General features: G+C 35.4%; 1 protein-coding gene across 1 annotated transcript in view; it reads right to left on the bottom strand.

Moving 5' to 3' along the window:
* Positions 1 to 2,287: 2,287 nt before the first annotated feature.
* CHM (CHM Rab escort protein) overlaps positions 2,288 to 16,520 on the bottom strand; it is a 106,818-nt gene continuing 92,585 nt past the window's right edge. Inside the window, exons 10-11 of the mRNA XM_069463583.1 lie at positions 8,357 to 8,517; positions 2,288 to 2,582 (exon numbers count right to left, since the gene is read on the bottom strand). Coding sequence (XP_069319684.1) covers positions 2,391 to 2,582; positions 8,357 to 8,517 — 353 coding nt within the window. The 3' untranslated portion in view covers positions 2,288 to 2,390. The remainder of the gene's footprint in view (positions 2,583 to 8,356; positions 8,518 to 16,520) is intronic.

Raw genomic sequence — 16,520 nt, 5'->3', positions numbered from 1 at the left:
CAGTAATTAAGATAGTGGAAAAGAAAGCTGTTAGAATAATTTCTATTACATTCTAAGGCAACAGGAAATATCTAAAGTTCTCTAACAAGGTTTTTAGCAGTTGTATAATATTTTAATCATCCCTAATCATATTGAGGAGCTTTTAAGCATTTCAACAGTATTTAATAAATAACCTAGAAGAGATTCTGATGATAGCTGATGGATAAAACAGGGTACAATATGGGCTGCAGCATGAGACAACAATTTTCTTCATTGTGCTGCATACAGACAGCTGCAATAAGGCCATCAGAATTTTTCTTGTTATTCTAGGCCTACCCTGATTGTCTGTTTACATAAATGTGCATGCTGTGTTCAAGAGGCCTTAACTCTACGACTATAACAAAGTACAGTATCTTTATTAGCACAATTTACTGCAATTGTATTCGGACTCAATACTTTCATCTATTGGAAACTTTTATATTGCTGGTATTGAGGGGCAGGACTATACCTGCTATCTTCATAGATATGTATTAGGCATTTAGTACATGCCTTGACAGGTTTCAAGAAACATGATTTGACTTAAGAAAGAGCTGAATCCCTGTAGCAAAGTAGGTTATAATGTGATTCTACTGTCCCTGATTTGTGAGACATTATAAAAGGCGAAGAAAGGGAAAGAGGGGACTAAAGAGACAAGGGAGGGGCTGTACACTGGAAGGTGGGATTAGGAGCAGCCTGAGAGGCTGGGAAGTTTTCCTTTTCTTCTGGTTTCAACAATATCTTTGGGGATTGGATAAGTGAAGCAAGAGCAACATTTCTTGGTTCTTTCTATGTTCCATGAATCTGTGACCTGCTAGCTTCCCTTAAGATCTTCTCTGAAAGATGCAGCTGCAGTGTCTAAGAACTATGGTACTTTCCACTATATTCATGGCTTCCCAACAGGCAACACTGGCTAGACTTTGAGACAAGAAACTACGAGTTTGTTTATTTATTTACAAGCAGCTTTAAGTCTAAACTATTGCTCAGAAGAAGCAGACCATCAGAGCTTGGCATTTGAGAAAATTTAAATATAGGCACTGTCACTGCAACTAGATTTACTGCCTACGTACAGCCCTAACATTTTTATGTGGAGTGTATATTAGGGTATACAACTGTCATACTCTAAGTCCTTGGTGGTTTTGGTTTACCTATCAGAAATGGAATATGAAGAATTTATAGAGTGTTTTCCTTAGTAAGATTTCAAAGCCACAATTCCACTTGTTACGTTTACTGGTCCATAAGACTAAAATACTAGTTTAAGAAATAAATTTTCATTTAAAAAGCTTAATGCAATAAAAACACTGTGATTTATTTTGCTCAGAAGTTGACAGCTAGCAATTATTTGCTGCATGAGTTTTTTGATATTCATCTGCAAGTCAATGGGAAGATTCTGAAAAAATTTTTCTTCCACAAAACCATCCTAAGGAAGGTATTGCATTTATCTTCATAATCATTCTCATAAAGTAGAGAGGATATTACTACTTCCACTTTACATATGGAGAAACTGAGGCTCAGAAGTTAAATAATTTGCCTAATATCATCAATTGGATTGTATTGCCTAATACAACAGCAATAGCATAGCCAGGACTAAATTAGGCCTGTAGACAATTAGGTTAGTATTCTAGTTACTTGACTAGATAGAATATCTAAATACCAATGAGCCTATCCAAACCTTTCCTTTCATTCTTTCATTTCTTCCTTATTGAGCTTTCCAGTGTGGAAATAATTCACATACAAATATCACTGCTAATATTAAAAAAATACTACTGATTTGTTTGTAAAAATGTCTAAAAACCTTAATATTAGCATTTTCAATACTTCTTAACATAGAAAACAAAACAAACCTGTATTTTAAGTATAGGCTCTTGCCTATATCATGATACTTAAGATTTTCTCAGATGAATCTATGTATGCTTTTATCATATCATGATGTTCACATCCTTAAGAAAAATATAATTACAATAATCAAAGGAAATATGTGAGTTGATTCTGAAGATATGGCTGTCAAACAAAAATCCAAAGTGGCAAGCAAAAGCTGTTGTTAATTCAATAGAATTATTAACAATGCATAGGGTAAATTTCATATCCATAGCTCTATTCTTGGGAATCAATCCATTTATAATTTTCATCTGCTAATCCCACAGGTTTGGTATCTTAAAATAGGCAAATGAATGTGCTTTACAAGTGTTTTGTGTTCTTGGAATGTCCTCTTTAACAAAAATCCCCTTTTGGATTTCAGTGATCTGTTTCTACTTGTAATTCTGTATGACAACTGGCTGCTGCTTTCTAATATTTTTCAAACAATCCTTCCATCAAGAAGACTCTGAGGCCAGCAGGAATATCCAAAGTGGGGATTCCAGTTTGTTGTATATACATTATTCAGGGGACTCCTCTGGGTTTCCCAGGTTTGTGCTTTCCTTGGGAGTTTCTGAGTTAGCCTCTGGTATGGCACTGGATTCTGAAGCCTCTGGTTGTAAACTGTCTCCATCAAGGACAATGTCTTCAGGGTTTGGTGGAGGTGGACAGAAGTCTTCATTGGGGCAGATTTGCTGGAAAAGTGTTTCAGCCTGGCCAGGGAAGAAAAGACAAAATAGTTTGGGGATATCAGCTTAAAATGTATGTGCATTTCTGGCACTATCTAAAAAAATTAAATGTCACCTTTAAAAATTTCTTTAAGCAGATAATAATACTTTACTAGTATACATGAACTTCTAAAAGTCTGCTTTCAGAATTCTATGACTTTTCTCCCTCTAATTCTACACATGCATTCAGGTCTACTTTTCAAAGATGGAAGTACTTGATCAGGTTCATTATCAAGTGTTCAGATTGTTGAGAATTTAAGCACATTTGTTGTATACATCAACAGAAATCCAATTTCCCTTGATATTCTTGATATAATTTCCCACAAAGCCTATTTGTGATATTCATATGGTCTAATTTAACATATAATAATTTCAATAAGTCATTGCTCAAATCAAGAAAATTCTTCATTATTTGCTTTTCTGATATAACATCCCTCCCCCCGGGCTTTAAGGAGTATAGCACAGTGTTTAAGCTCGTGGACTTTGAGTAGATATGGTCTCTGTGCAAATGCTGGCTCTGCTACTTAGCAGCTATGTGATTTGGGAAATGCTTACTCAACTTCTGAGCTTCTTCACCCATAAAATGGCAGAGTATACGGCAGCTATTATCATTATACTAATAATAACATAAGTAAAAATGTCAAAATTTAAGCTGAGCTTAGTATGGCAGGGTAAGAGGAAAAAAGCAAATACGTTCTTAAGAAAAACTATATATACGTATATATACATACATATGTGTGTGTACGTACACATACACACACATATATATATATAAAGTAAATGTGGCAGACAGCATTGTTATTCTATTCTAAACATATTCTAACTTTTTATAAGATGAATATACTTCATTGTCCATAAGGATGCTTCCCATGCGAGGGAGCTTGCATTCTATCCTACTGGAGTCATTAAAGGGTTTTATGGGCCGGGCGCGGTGGCTCACGCCTGTAATCCTAGCACTCTGGGAGGCCGAGGTGGGCGGATCGTTTGAGCTCAGGAGTTCGAGACCAGCCTGAGCGAGAGCGAGACCCCATCTCTACTAAAAATAGAAAGAAATTATATGGACAGCTAAAAATATATATAGAAAAAATTAGCCGGGCATGGTGGTGCATGCCTGTAGTCCCAGCTACTCGGGAGGCTGAGGCAGGAGGATCGCTTGAGCTCAGGAGTTTGAGGTTGCTGTGAGCTAGGCTGACGCCACGGCACTCACTCTAGCCTGGGCAACAGAGTGAGACTCTGTCTCAAGAAAAAAAAAAAAAAAAAAAAAAAAAAAAAAAAAGGGTTTTATGTCATATGCTTGTTTTAAAAGCTATGTCTTTCTGTACCTCTCTCCACCCTTCTACCCAAAGTACACACGAGGTTATCCATCAGGCAAAGAGCTGACAAACTATATGGCCCACAGGTCAAATCCAGCCAGCCGTCTGTTTTTGTAAATAAAGTTTAATTGGAACACAATCACATTGATTTGTTTAACTATTGTCTATGACTGCTTTTGCACTATAATGGCAGACTTGAGTAGCTGCAATAGAAACTCTATGGCCTATAAAACCTAAAATATTTACCATCTGGCTGTCTATAATTGATAGACTTCTGCACCAGGTGATTAAAACCGATATTATTTGGGAGTGGGTGGAAGGGAAATAACAGAAGCTTTTGCACTTTGATATAGATTTGAAAGAAGGGACAGGAAGAGGAAAACAGTTCCTTTCCCTCTTAGGTATGCTTCAAGGGTATGTTTTTAGACATGTTATTTACTATAGATATATATTTGTTTAAACTTTAAAATATTTAATTGACAAATAAATATTGTATATATTGTATATATTCAAAGTATGCAACATATGATTTGATATACACTGTATAATGATTACCACAATCAACTTAACACACTCATCACCACCCATAGTTATCACTGTGTGTGTGTATATGTATGTTTGTAGTAAGGATACTTAAAATCTGCTCTTATCAGATTTCATCATTTGTGACAATGTGAATGAACTTGGAGGACATTATGCTAAGTGAAACAAGCCAGGCCCAGAAAGACAAATACCATATGATCTCATTTATATGTGGAATCTAAAAAAGTTGAACTCATAGAAACAGGGAGTAAAAGAGTGTTTGCCAGTGGCTGGGGAGTGGGGGAAATATGTAGATGTTGGTTAAAGGGTACAAATTTTCAGCTATAAGATGAATAAGTTCTGGGCACCTAATGTACAGCATGGTAAATATAGTTAATACTATAATACTTCATTGTTTACTATGGATATTTTGAAATTAAACATTAGAAATATCTGCTTTGCTCTCCACCCCAGGAATTTACCACACTCCTTTGCTAGAGACACTTAGCCCTTACTGTAGAAGCAGGAGGACCTAGGTCAAAGCCTCTACCTCACACATCAGATTCAATTAATAGTCTTTTTTGTCTTATATATGTCTATCTTGTCTATCTGTAGAAGTTCTCCCTCCCCTTTACTCTAGGGTTCTCCTCTGTAACCCATCTCCATGCCACCCTCAGACGGGTCTATGGAAAATAAAATTCTGTTTATTCACTTTCTGGATTAAAATTCTTCAATGACTCCTCATTACCAACAGGAAAAAACCCAAGATACCCACTATGGCATACAAACCCCTTCAGGCCTACCTTCTCTGGTATTATCATCTACCATTTCATCCAATCTCCACCTCTCAGACTTTTTGCTTCACTAATACCTATTTGTTTTTACTTTCTCAAATACACCATGAACTTTACATCCTGGACTGGTGCAGAGGCTATTCTTTATACCTGCAATGTTTCAATTATGCTGTCTTTGATTTGTATGGAGAATTGCTACTCAACTATTATATCCCTCTCTATAAGGTTCTCTGACTCCTAGATAGAGATCATTAATCCTCTGTGTTACTTCTAGCCTTTGTACATTATTATATATTAGTGCATACACCAAACTACGCTGTCATTTGTTTACATGCTTTTCTCCTTTAATGACAGTGATTCCTCCAGGATGACAAGGACTTTTAGTCAACTTTGGATCCTTAATGCTTAGCATGGAATAGAATGTCAATAATCTTTTTTATTATATAAATGGAAGAACTTTTAAAACTGTATTTTACACAAATATTGAGTATAAATATAATAATTATTATAGTTATTACTACTACTACTTTTACTTCTATGCCAGTTCCTCTATGTCTAGTACCTTGTCTCCCTTTTGACGACTCCTTATAGGATAGATTTTCCCCTGAATCCCAGTCTCTGTGGCCGGATCCCACTTTCCATATATATCTGTCATGAACAACCTGCCTAAGATTGCCACCAGTTGCAGGCTACCATACTACCCTTGTGCTCTAGCTGCTTATGGAAAGAACTCCCACCTTCAGTGATCTGTCCTTGCTCTTGCTGATGCAAATTTCCTACAGCTAGACTCCAGCCCTTCCCAAGTCTCTCCTCTCTTTAAATGTTGGAACCTCTTAGGCCAACTGCCATGCTGTGGAAGGTCTATAATATTAATACTTCTTGATCTGCTACATGTCATTTGCCAACTAAACCCAGTTCTAAGCCCAGAGTAGTTGATTGGCAACTTTTAATCCTCCTCACCAATTTTAAGCCAGAAGTTAGCTGGAAGGATGAAGAGTTTCACGTGCTTAAAAAATTATAAAGGGCCAATTACATTGTGACTTGGTATCTTTATACTGGGAAGTACAGAGAGGAAAAAATGAGTTATCTAAAATATTTCTGTTTATTTAACATACATCTACACAAAACAAAAATAAACATTTTGTCAATCTAGCACTTTCATTTTGGATATATCCTTATTGCTAAGTTGAAAGTAGCATAGCACATTGGATGAGTGTACAAACACTGGGATCCAACAAACTTGAGTTTATATCTTGGCTCAAAAAATTCCTAGCTATGTGACTTTTAGACAAGTTATTTAACCTGTTTGGGCTTTAGCTTACTCATCTGTAAGATGGGAATGCCATGAATACTTACCCTGTAAGATTGTTTTGAGGATCAAAGAATATATACGAGACACTAAGGATAGTGTCTGACACATAGAAAATGCTCAAGTGAATGGTAGCTACGGAAAATATGACTCCTAAAATTGTCCTCTCCCTCAATGACATGAGAAAGCAAATGGCACTGCAGTATGTGAGCAACTTGATAGTTCATACAATCTATAAAGCTAGCCCTCAACTTACTAATGGACTGTGTACCAAATGTTAGTGAGTTACTAACCTGTCCATAAAACAATGTTCTAAATGGTGGTTAGATTGCCAGTCCAACCCTACATCAGCCAATTTAACCCATTTTATACCTGAAGTATAATACAAAGAGTACGGTATCATTTATCGTTGTTCCCATGGTAGGGACAGCTCCTAGCAGTTGGGAGCTCCTAAAGGAGAAGCTTGGACCAGTCTGTTCATTAGTATGGGTGGGTAAATGGGACACTACTTCTACCAAGAAAAGAGATGTCAGATGTTATGTTCAGAAAAACACTGAAGTAACATAAACTATAAAAAAAACTAGCAAGTCACAGAAGGAATCACAACTATCACTTAGGTTAGCATCATGTGGTGACAACAGGCAATGTCTTGGTGTACTTCTGCACACAATTTGAACTTCTGGGTGTTAAACACAGATAGCTTTATATTTTCAGTGTGTCTCTAAATCATAAATACTTTCATATAAACACAGGGAGTCAGAAAGAAATCAGCAGGGGCTTGTGTTTTCTACACGGACAAAACCTAGGTAAAGTTTTGAGAGCTTTTATAGATAACATTCTTCATTCAGAAAACAGAAATCATCAATTAGTGATTGGAATAATTGCAGAATATATTAAAATTAGAATGCAGTTTATCTGAATAAACTGGCTATTTATAAATATTATTGATTCTATTTAAAGTAGACATTATAATAATTTCTCCCAATACTGAAATATGAGGTTAAAAGGTATGTAACAAATTCATAACGACTTACATTTAATAGCACATAATAATTAGCACCAAAATTAGCATTGTACTGTTTTCTACTATGATAACACTTTACCCCTGAAGGTTATCTTCTTAGGAAGCAAATTACCTCATGATAAAATTATCCCTTAATTATAATCTTCTAGCATGCAGTTTAGATTATAAGCCCTTATTTAAAAGGCCTTACACTTTGGTTAAAAAAAATTAAAGTTCATTCAGGGATAAAAATAAACTAAGTTACCTGCCTAAAAACTTGTTTGCAATTTTTCCTTGCAAAAAAATTGGAACATCAAAGTAAAAATGACTTGATTAAATCATAAATGGAGATCTTGAGCCAACTTGGGTTCCTATTAAACTAATAGACTGAATGATGGATGAGAGATGTGACTTCCTGCTTTTGTTTGGTACACTGGCTACATGTGATTATCCAGGATCACCATTAGACTATGAAGAATTCTGGCAAAAAAACTGTAGATGTCTGGATCATGGTCATAGTCACAGTCTTGCTGCTATGACTAAAAAATAGATTAAAGGCTCAACAAGGCCTACTGGATCCTTGCCACTGGTGAGAATAAAAGTTCCATCTGTGGTCTTAGAGCAATGTTAAATTACCCATTTATTGATTCAATAGACATACGTGCCAACTCTACCAGTGAAAAGTTTAGACTTATGCCTCAAAAAATATTTTCTGCTTTTTTCTTCCTATCAAGGACAGGAAATGTATTTGAATATGCATATGAATTTTCAGCTACACCAACCTTTTAAGACAAAACTGAGGAACACTACTGTCTTACCTGTTTAACTGCATTATCATTTCCTAAACCACAGTCTGGGCCAGAGCAGACATAAACGTTGGATGGTAAATCATTGTAACAGTTCCTGCTGATGTCTGAAGAATCTCTCATATTGAAGTAAAGAACCCACAGAAGTCTTGGCTTTTCAAATTCTTCATTTTCTAAATGTAGAAATAAATTTTATTTACATTCCAAAACACAGTGTGCTTGTCAATTACTACACTCCATTAACAATTATGCCACAACTAGACATTATAATAAATCAGAGCTTTGTATGTAAACAATTAGTAAATTTGAATCCACAAATTCTAATATACATGTATGATATTGCAAGCAATGATGGCTTTTCAATCTAAAATAACTTAGATTTTAAAAATTATTTTGATCAGTAAGTTAATTAGATTTAAATCCAATTATACTGCCTACTGCCTTGGATTTCTATTACTTCTCATGAGTATCAAAGTGCTTATGGCCACATTCATCCCGAAATTATCCCTATGAAGTGGGAAGATAACATAAATTGATTTTCTTATGTTTCAAATGGACAAACTAACTTGATAAAATACATAGTACATCAATTATATATATATATATATATATATATATATATAAAACTGTGTGTATATATATTACAAATATATATATTCAGAATATATATGGGGAATATATACATATTAGGAATATATATATATATATATATATATATAGAGAGAGAGAGAGAGAGATATGAGATGTCCAAAATAAGCAAATCTACAGAGACAGGAAGGAAGTTGATTAGTGGTTACCTAGGGCTGAGGGGAACTGGGGGTAAATGGTGGGGGGGCAGTAACCACTAATGGGTATGGGGTTTCTTTTCGAGGTGATGGAAATATTCTAAAATTGACTGTGGTTATGTTTGGACAGTTCTGTGAATATACTAAAAAACGGAGTTTTTACTTTAAATGGGTGAATCATATGGTTTATGAATAATATCTCAATAAAGCTATTATATTAAAATAATATATATAGGATTAATGCTTTGATATCCTAACTCACATTCTAATGCTTTGTCCTACTGGGTTATAAAATTAGTGGTAACCAACTAACAAATAACAAAAGATGAGGTCATTATACTGAATGTCATTTTGGGCACATTTCTCATTTAACAGCAAGCATCTATCTACTATGCATGTTACACATTGAGCTAGGAGCTAGAGAGGTAAGCAGATGAAGTAGACTTAGTCCTTACTCTCCTCTCCCTTTCCTTGGTTTCCTAATACAGGGCCCAGCATACAAAAGGTGATAAATAATTTCTGAACTGATTTTAATCTTCTTTTCAGGTGTAACAAAAGTATGTGGTTATCCATTTTTCCCAGCACCATTTATTGAATAAGGATTCTTTTCCCCACTTTGTCAAAGATCAGATAGCAATATGAGGATGATTTTATAACTGGGCCCTCAGTCCTGTTCCATTGGTCTATGTCTCTGTTCTTATGCCAATACCATGCTGTTTTGGTTACTATTGTCTTGTAGTATAGCTTGAAGTCTGGTAAATTGATGCCTCCTAATTTATTCTTTTTGCTTAAGGTAGCTTTGGCTATATGGGGTCTTCTCTGGTTTCATATAAAGCATAGAATTATTTTTTCAAGATCTGTGAAAAATGATGTTGGTACTTTAATAAGGATTGAATTGAATCTATAGATCACTTTGGATAGTACACATATTTTAACAATGTTGATTTTGCCGATCCATGAGCATGGTATGGTTTTCCATCTGTTTGCATCCTCTGCTATTTCCTTCCGCAGTGTTTCATAGTTCCCTGTAGAGGTCTTTCACCTCCTTAGCTAAATATATTCCTAGGTATTTTATGTTTTTGGTTGCTATTGTGAAAGGTATTGAGTCTTTCATTTGTTTTTCAGTTTGACTGTTGTTGGCATATAGGAATGCTACTGATTTGTGTACAATGATTTTATAACCTGAGACTTTGCTGAATTTGTTTATCAATTCCAGTAGTCTCCCAGCAGAATCTTTGGAGTTTTCTAGGTATAACATCATATCCTCAGTGAAGAGTGAAAGTTTGACCTCTTCTGCCCCCATTTTGATGCACATGATTTCCTTCTCCTGTCTGATTGGTCTGGCTAGGACTTTTAGCACTATGTTGAACAGAAGTGGTGATAGAGGGCAATCTTGTCTGGTTCCAGTTCTAAAAGGGAATGCTTTTAATTTTTCCCCGTTCAGTATGACGTTGGCTATGGGCTTTTAGAATTTTTAGGTAAGTCTCATCTGTGCCCATTTTGTTAAGCACTCTTATCATAAAAGGGTGCTGAATTTTGTTGAATGCTTTTTCTGCATCTATTGAGCACATCCTATGGTTTTTGCTTTTACTTCTATTTATGCAGTGAATTACATTTATACATTTGCATATATACATTGAACCATCCCTGCATCTCTGGGATGAAGCCCACTTGGTAGTGATGGATTATTTTTTTTGATAAGCACCTGAATTAAGTTTGCTAGGATGTTATTGAGAATTTTTGTATCTATATTCATCAGGGGTGTCGGTCTGTAGTTTTCTTTTTTTGCTGAGTCCTTTCCTGGCTTTGGTATCAGGGTGATGTTGGCTTCATAAAACATGTTGGGAAGATTCCTTCCTTCTCAGTGTTGTGGAGTAATTTCTGCAGGATAGGAGCCAGTTCTTCTTTTTAAGTCTGCTAAAATTCGGATGTGAAACCAACTGGTCCAGGCCTTTTTTTTTAGTGCTTCAATTTCAGTACTTGATATTACTCTGTTCAGGAATTCTATTTCTTCCTGATTGAGCCTAGGGAGGCTGTGTGCTTCTAAGAATTTATTCATTTCCTCCACACTTTCAAGTTTATGTGCGTGGAGATTTTTATAGTATTCACAGATGATAATTGTATTTCCGGGATATCAGTTGTTATTTCTCCTTTTTCATTGCTTATTGAGCTTATTTCCTTTCTGCTTCTGGTTAATCCAGTGACAGGCATGTCAATTTTATGTCTTCAAAGAACCAAATTTTTGTGTTATTAATCTTCTGTATAGTTTTTTGTTATTGATTTCATTTAGTTCTGCTCTGATGTTGGTTATTTCTTTTCTTCTGCTTGCAAAATTGGATAGCCACATGTAGAAGTCTTAAACTGGATCTGTACCTGTCACCTCTCACAAAAATCAATTCATGATGGATGACAGACTTAAACCTAAGGTGTTAAACTGTAAAAATTCTAGAAGAAATTGTTGGAAAAACTCTTATAGACACAGGCCTAGGCAAAAAATTTACACAGAAGACCCCAAAGGAAATCACAGCAACAAGAAAAATAAATAAATGGGACCTGAGCAAATTGAAAGGCTTCTGCATAGCCAAGGAAACTATCATCACAGTGAATAGAAAACCTACAGAATGGGAGAAAATATTCGCATGCTGATAACTAGAATCTATGCAGAACTCAGGAAAATCAAAAGGAAAAACTATCAAACCCATTAAAAAGCAGGCAAAGGACATGAACAGAAACTTTTCAAAAGACAGACTAATGGCCAAAAAACATATGAAAAATGCTCAACATCTCTAATTGTCAGGGAAATGCAAATCAAAACCACAATGAGCTATCACTTAACTCCAGTAAGAATGGAATTTATCAAAAAGTCCCAAAACAACAAATGTTGGCATGGATACGGAGAGATGGGAACACTCTTACACTGCTCGTGGGACCACAAACTAGTACAACCTTTATGGAAAGTAGTATAGAGTACCTCAAAGAACTAAAAGTAGAACCACCATTTGATCCTTCAATTCTACTACTGGGTATTTATACCAAGGTAAAAAAGACATTCTATAAAAAAAGACATCTGCATTTGGATGTTCATAGCAGCACAATTCACAATTGCAAAGATGTGGAAACAACCCAAGTATCCATGAATACAAGAGTGGATTAATAAAATGTGGTATATGTATATCATGGAGTAATACTCAGCCATAAAAAATGATAAACTAATACCCTTTGTACTATCCTGGATGGAACTGGAACCCATTCTTCTAAGTAAAGTATCACAAGAATAGAAAAGCAAGCCCCACATGTACTCACCATTAAATTGGTACTAACTGATCAACACTTATGTGCACATATGCAAGAAACATTTATAGGGCATTGGGCAGGTGGGAGCGGGGAAGATGGGATGGTTAAATTCACACCTAATGGGTACGGTGCGTGATGTCTGGGGTTGCACATGCTTGTAGCTCTTATTTGGGCAGTGCAAAGGCAATATACGTAACCAAAGTGTTTGTACCCCAGAAATATGATGAAATAACAAAAAAAAGTATTATGTGCTTGTAAGAAGGTCCAACCTTATTAACCTCAATGCCTAAAGCCTATTTCTTACTATCTTGATAATAATTTCTGTGCCTCTCTTTAGAAATGTTAGAATTCACTTTGGTTGAAAACATAAAATATTGTTTTTAATATATTTATTTGACTATAGAGCTTTCTATAGTCAGCTTGAATCTGAACAAAAATTCAAATTCTGTATAATAATCATGGATGTTATTGAACATCGCCCAAGACTGTGAGGTACCCTGTGAATTGTAAAGAAAATGCTAAAGGTGTGATTATCTAGTTAACTATTATTATTATTAAATTGGTAATCAAAGTAGTTCTCCTGACTGCAGTATTCAATTTAACAAGAAAGCCCTGTTCCCCAATTCAGGACAAATAGGATTTTGTTATATTTAAAGTGTCTCTACTGCAAGAATACCAAATATGTATTAACTATTTTTCTAGTTCATCCTAAACAATCTATAATTATTAGTGTGATAGGATGAAGAAACTCTGAGTAGAAGAAGTGATCTGTTATGGTGCCCCCTTTCTAAAGCTAAGATCTATGAGTCTAATATATTACTAACTTCACATAGGCACAGGTTAGGAAGTGAAATCTCTTTACTGACAAAATAAAGGAATATAAGGAATTCCTATTTCATATCTAAAACCATATGGATCATAGTAAATTGGTGAACTTAGTCTCACTAAATCTTTTGGAGAATACACTTAAACATACCACCTATCATGTGTTACACTAGACGTAGGGAGCATTGCTGAGAAGTGGGCTAAGGTCTGGAAGGCCTTTAATACTGCCCAGTCCATTTCTAAGCATATACGAGGAGAACTTATCTTGTATTTCACAAAAGATTCAGCTCAGAGGAGTGCTTTCACTCAATAAAACTGGGGAAAATGGATGTTAATAGATATCCAATAGATTATAGGAAAAAAAATTCATAGAAGTTGAGGCTTTGAAAAGAAGCCATGAGGAAGGTGAAAAGTTGACACAATCTGAAGATAAATGCTCTGGATACAAGGGAGTTATCAGGCTTTGACCTTAAAACCTTCAAGAGACATATAATTGCTTCATCTTTCTTTGAAGTCAGCTGGAAGGCAGAGAGATAGCTGGAAAAATAACATGTAGTTGAGAAGTGCACAATTGTCAAAAAGTATTAAAGTTACTGAGCTTTGGCTAGGAGCGTATCACAAGTTGCCACAAATAGAACTGGTTTTCTGTAATAGCTCATTTCATTCAATTAGACAGTATAAATGACGAAAGATGTAATAGGTAATTTACAATAAGATCTTGATTTAAACTAGGGTAGGTATACAGTAAGGTAGGCAGAAGAAAAGCAACTGTGGTACACCAAATAAAAGCAAAAAATGGTCTACAGTTGCATGCCATGTTCAGGGAGTGAGTAAGCTAATTTAGTAACACTGGCAGAGTAGTGGGGACTGGCATAGCCCTGAGTCTGGACACAATACACACAAAAAGGAATTAAGATATGATATTTGCCTTCACAGCACAATAATACTTAACACTCTTACCAGCCACTGACTTCAAACTACATCTATAAGGGGAATTTCTGTTTTTAAGTAGTTCTGCTCTTTGAGATAGGAAATGAATGAGATGGGGAGAGACAATTCCACATGCCGTGCGCAAGGAGGGAAAAAGAGAAAGAAGATCATACAGTGATGATATTATATTTTAGACATTTCAAAGTACAGTACTAATGAAATTCTTACTTCGATTATTATTGAAAATCTCAGTTTTCTAGGTAAAATAAGAGAACTCTACCAGTGAGTGTGGAACATACCACTCACTTTACAAACTTCTCTAAGTGCTTTAAAGGATATTTTGGAGCCTAGAAGAATCAATGGACATGAGCAGTAAGCAATCACCTCGTTTTTTCACTGCAGAACCAGTTCATTAAGCATAAAACATCTGAAATTTTTTGAACTGAGAAGTAGAGAAAGGTTTAGAGATCTTTTATTCTCTTAAAGGAGCCTGATAGGTAGTACTCTTAGAAGCATTAGTATGACTGCTTCTTTTTTTTTTTTTTTTTTTTTTTTTTTGAGACAGAGTCTCACTCTGTTGCCCAGGCTAGAGTGAGTGCCGTGGCGTCAGCCTAGCTCACAGCAACCTCAAACTCCTGAGCTCAAGCGATCCTACTGTCTCAGCCTCCTGAGTAGCTGGGACTACAGGCATGCACCACCATGCCCGGCTAATTTTTTCTCTCTATATATATTTTTTAGCTGTCCATATAATTTCTTTCTATTTTTAGTAGAGATGGGGTCTCGCTCTTGCTCAGGCTGGTCTCGAACTCCTGAGCTCAAACGATCCGCCCACCTCGGCCTCCCAGAGTGCTAGGATTACAGGCGTGAGCCACCGCGCCCGGCCAGTATGACTGCTTCTTGAGCTAGAGTATATCTCGTGAGCTCTGGCTGATATCTTTAAAAGTGAAAAAAGTAAGAAAGAGGGAATACTTTCAGAACCCTACTGGAATTTCTCAGCTACATTAGCAAAGAAGTACTGTAGTTGAGAAGAGAAAATCATCTTTTCCAAGAAATGAACTTCCTTGCAAAGTGACTAGGCTGACTTTCACAAAGGCTTACGAAGCACAGCACCACACAGAATGTAGAACTCAAATAAAAAGAAAATGAGCCCAATAATGTTATTCCTTTGGCACATGTTTTAAAATAAAATCTTTACAATGACCTAAAGCATAAGGTTTCATATGATTGTCAAATAATCAAAATATAATAATAAAAGTCATCAATCTGTGAAAATATAGGCTTCTGCTACAGAGAAGAATATACTTTAATGTATTAAAAGTTCATATTGCCCATAAAGTTCCCTCTTCCTCATTTAGGACGGATAATGAATTGAGTTCTCTTCTCCGGGTGACTTTGCCTCTTTGACCTGCCATGGCCCAGTGCTCACTTTATCTGGTGATTCATTTTCAATAACTCCAACAGTATTTGCTCTGACATTTTAATTAAAATATGACCACTACCTCATCCTGATGATAAAATGGCCTATGTGTCAGTGAAAACTAGCTTTTCAGTGCCTCGGTGCACCTGAGGACCCCTCTAAGCACATGGTTCCTACTAAAGAATTTCACTCAGGTTCTAAACAATACATCATTTCAAAACGGGATCACTTTAACCATTAAGATTTATGTTCAAAAATCTAAAATGGCTAGAGCATGCCGAGTAATCAACATGTAATTTTCCTAGCTTGATTTAAAAAAATATTAAATGCATTTAAAAGGTGAAGAGTAATGATACAAGATTCAAATTTAGTATATTATTTGGGATCACCACACAATGAAAGTACAACAGAAAAAGTATAAAAAATTTCAGAAATGATGAAGAAATTCAAGGTTTTTTTTATAAGCAAGGTATAGTTGTAATCAAAGACAAAGGATAAACTATGACTCCTTATTAGGTTAGGAATATCATCACGTATTATAACTTTGTGATTAAATTTTTAACAGTAATCCAAACATTTATATGAGACTTTCAAATGAAGAAAACATAAATATGAGACAAATTAAGTTCCACACTAAAGTGAAGTTTTCAGATTGAAGGACTTTATCAGGGCAGTTCACAAAGAAATGAACTATACTGATATTAACTTCTGAGAACAGAATAGTCTGACACCTTGTGTAACTATGCACCATCTCTGCATTAAGAAAACAGCACATATAGGAGATGAGCTAAAAGGAAATAGAATAGGTAGGAGGAAATAATGGTTGTCTGAACAAATGTAACATCCAAAGAAAATGAAGACATATGAATCAATGGAAGAAAGTGACCAAGGTTCAAGTGGACATGCAAATCCTATAATGAAAATC

The sequence above is a fragment of the Eulemur rufifrons genome, chromosome 30, assembly GCF_041146395.1.
Source record: "Eulemur rufifrons isolate Redbay chromosome 30, OSU_ERuf_1, whole genome shotgun sequence".
Taxonomy (NCBI): Eukaryota; Metazoa; Chordata; class Mammalia; order Primates; family Lemuridae; genus Eulemur; species Eulemur rufifrons.
Note: the sequence above shows the minus strand (reverse complement) of the source record. Positions and strands in the feature narration are given on the sequence as shown.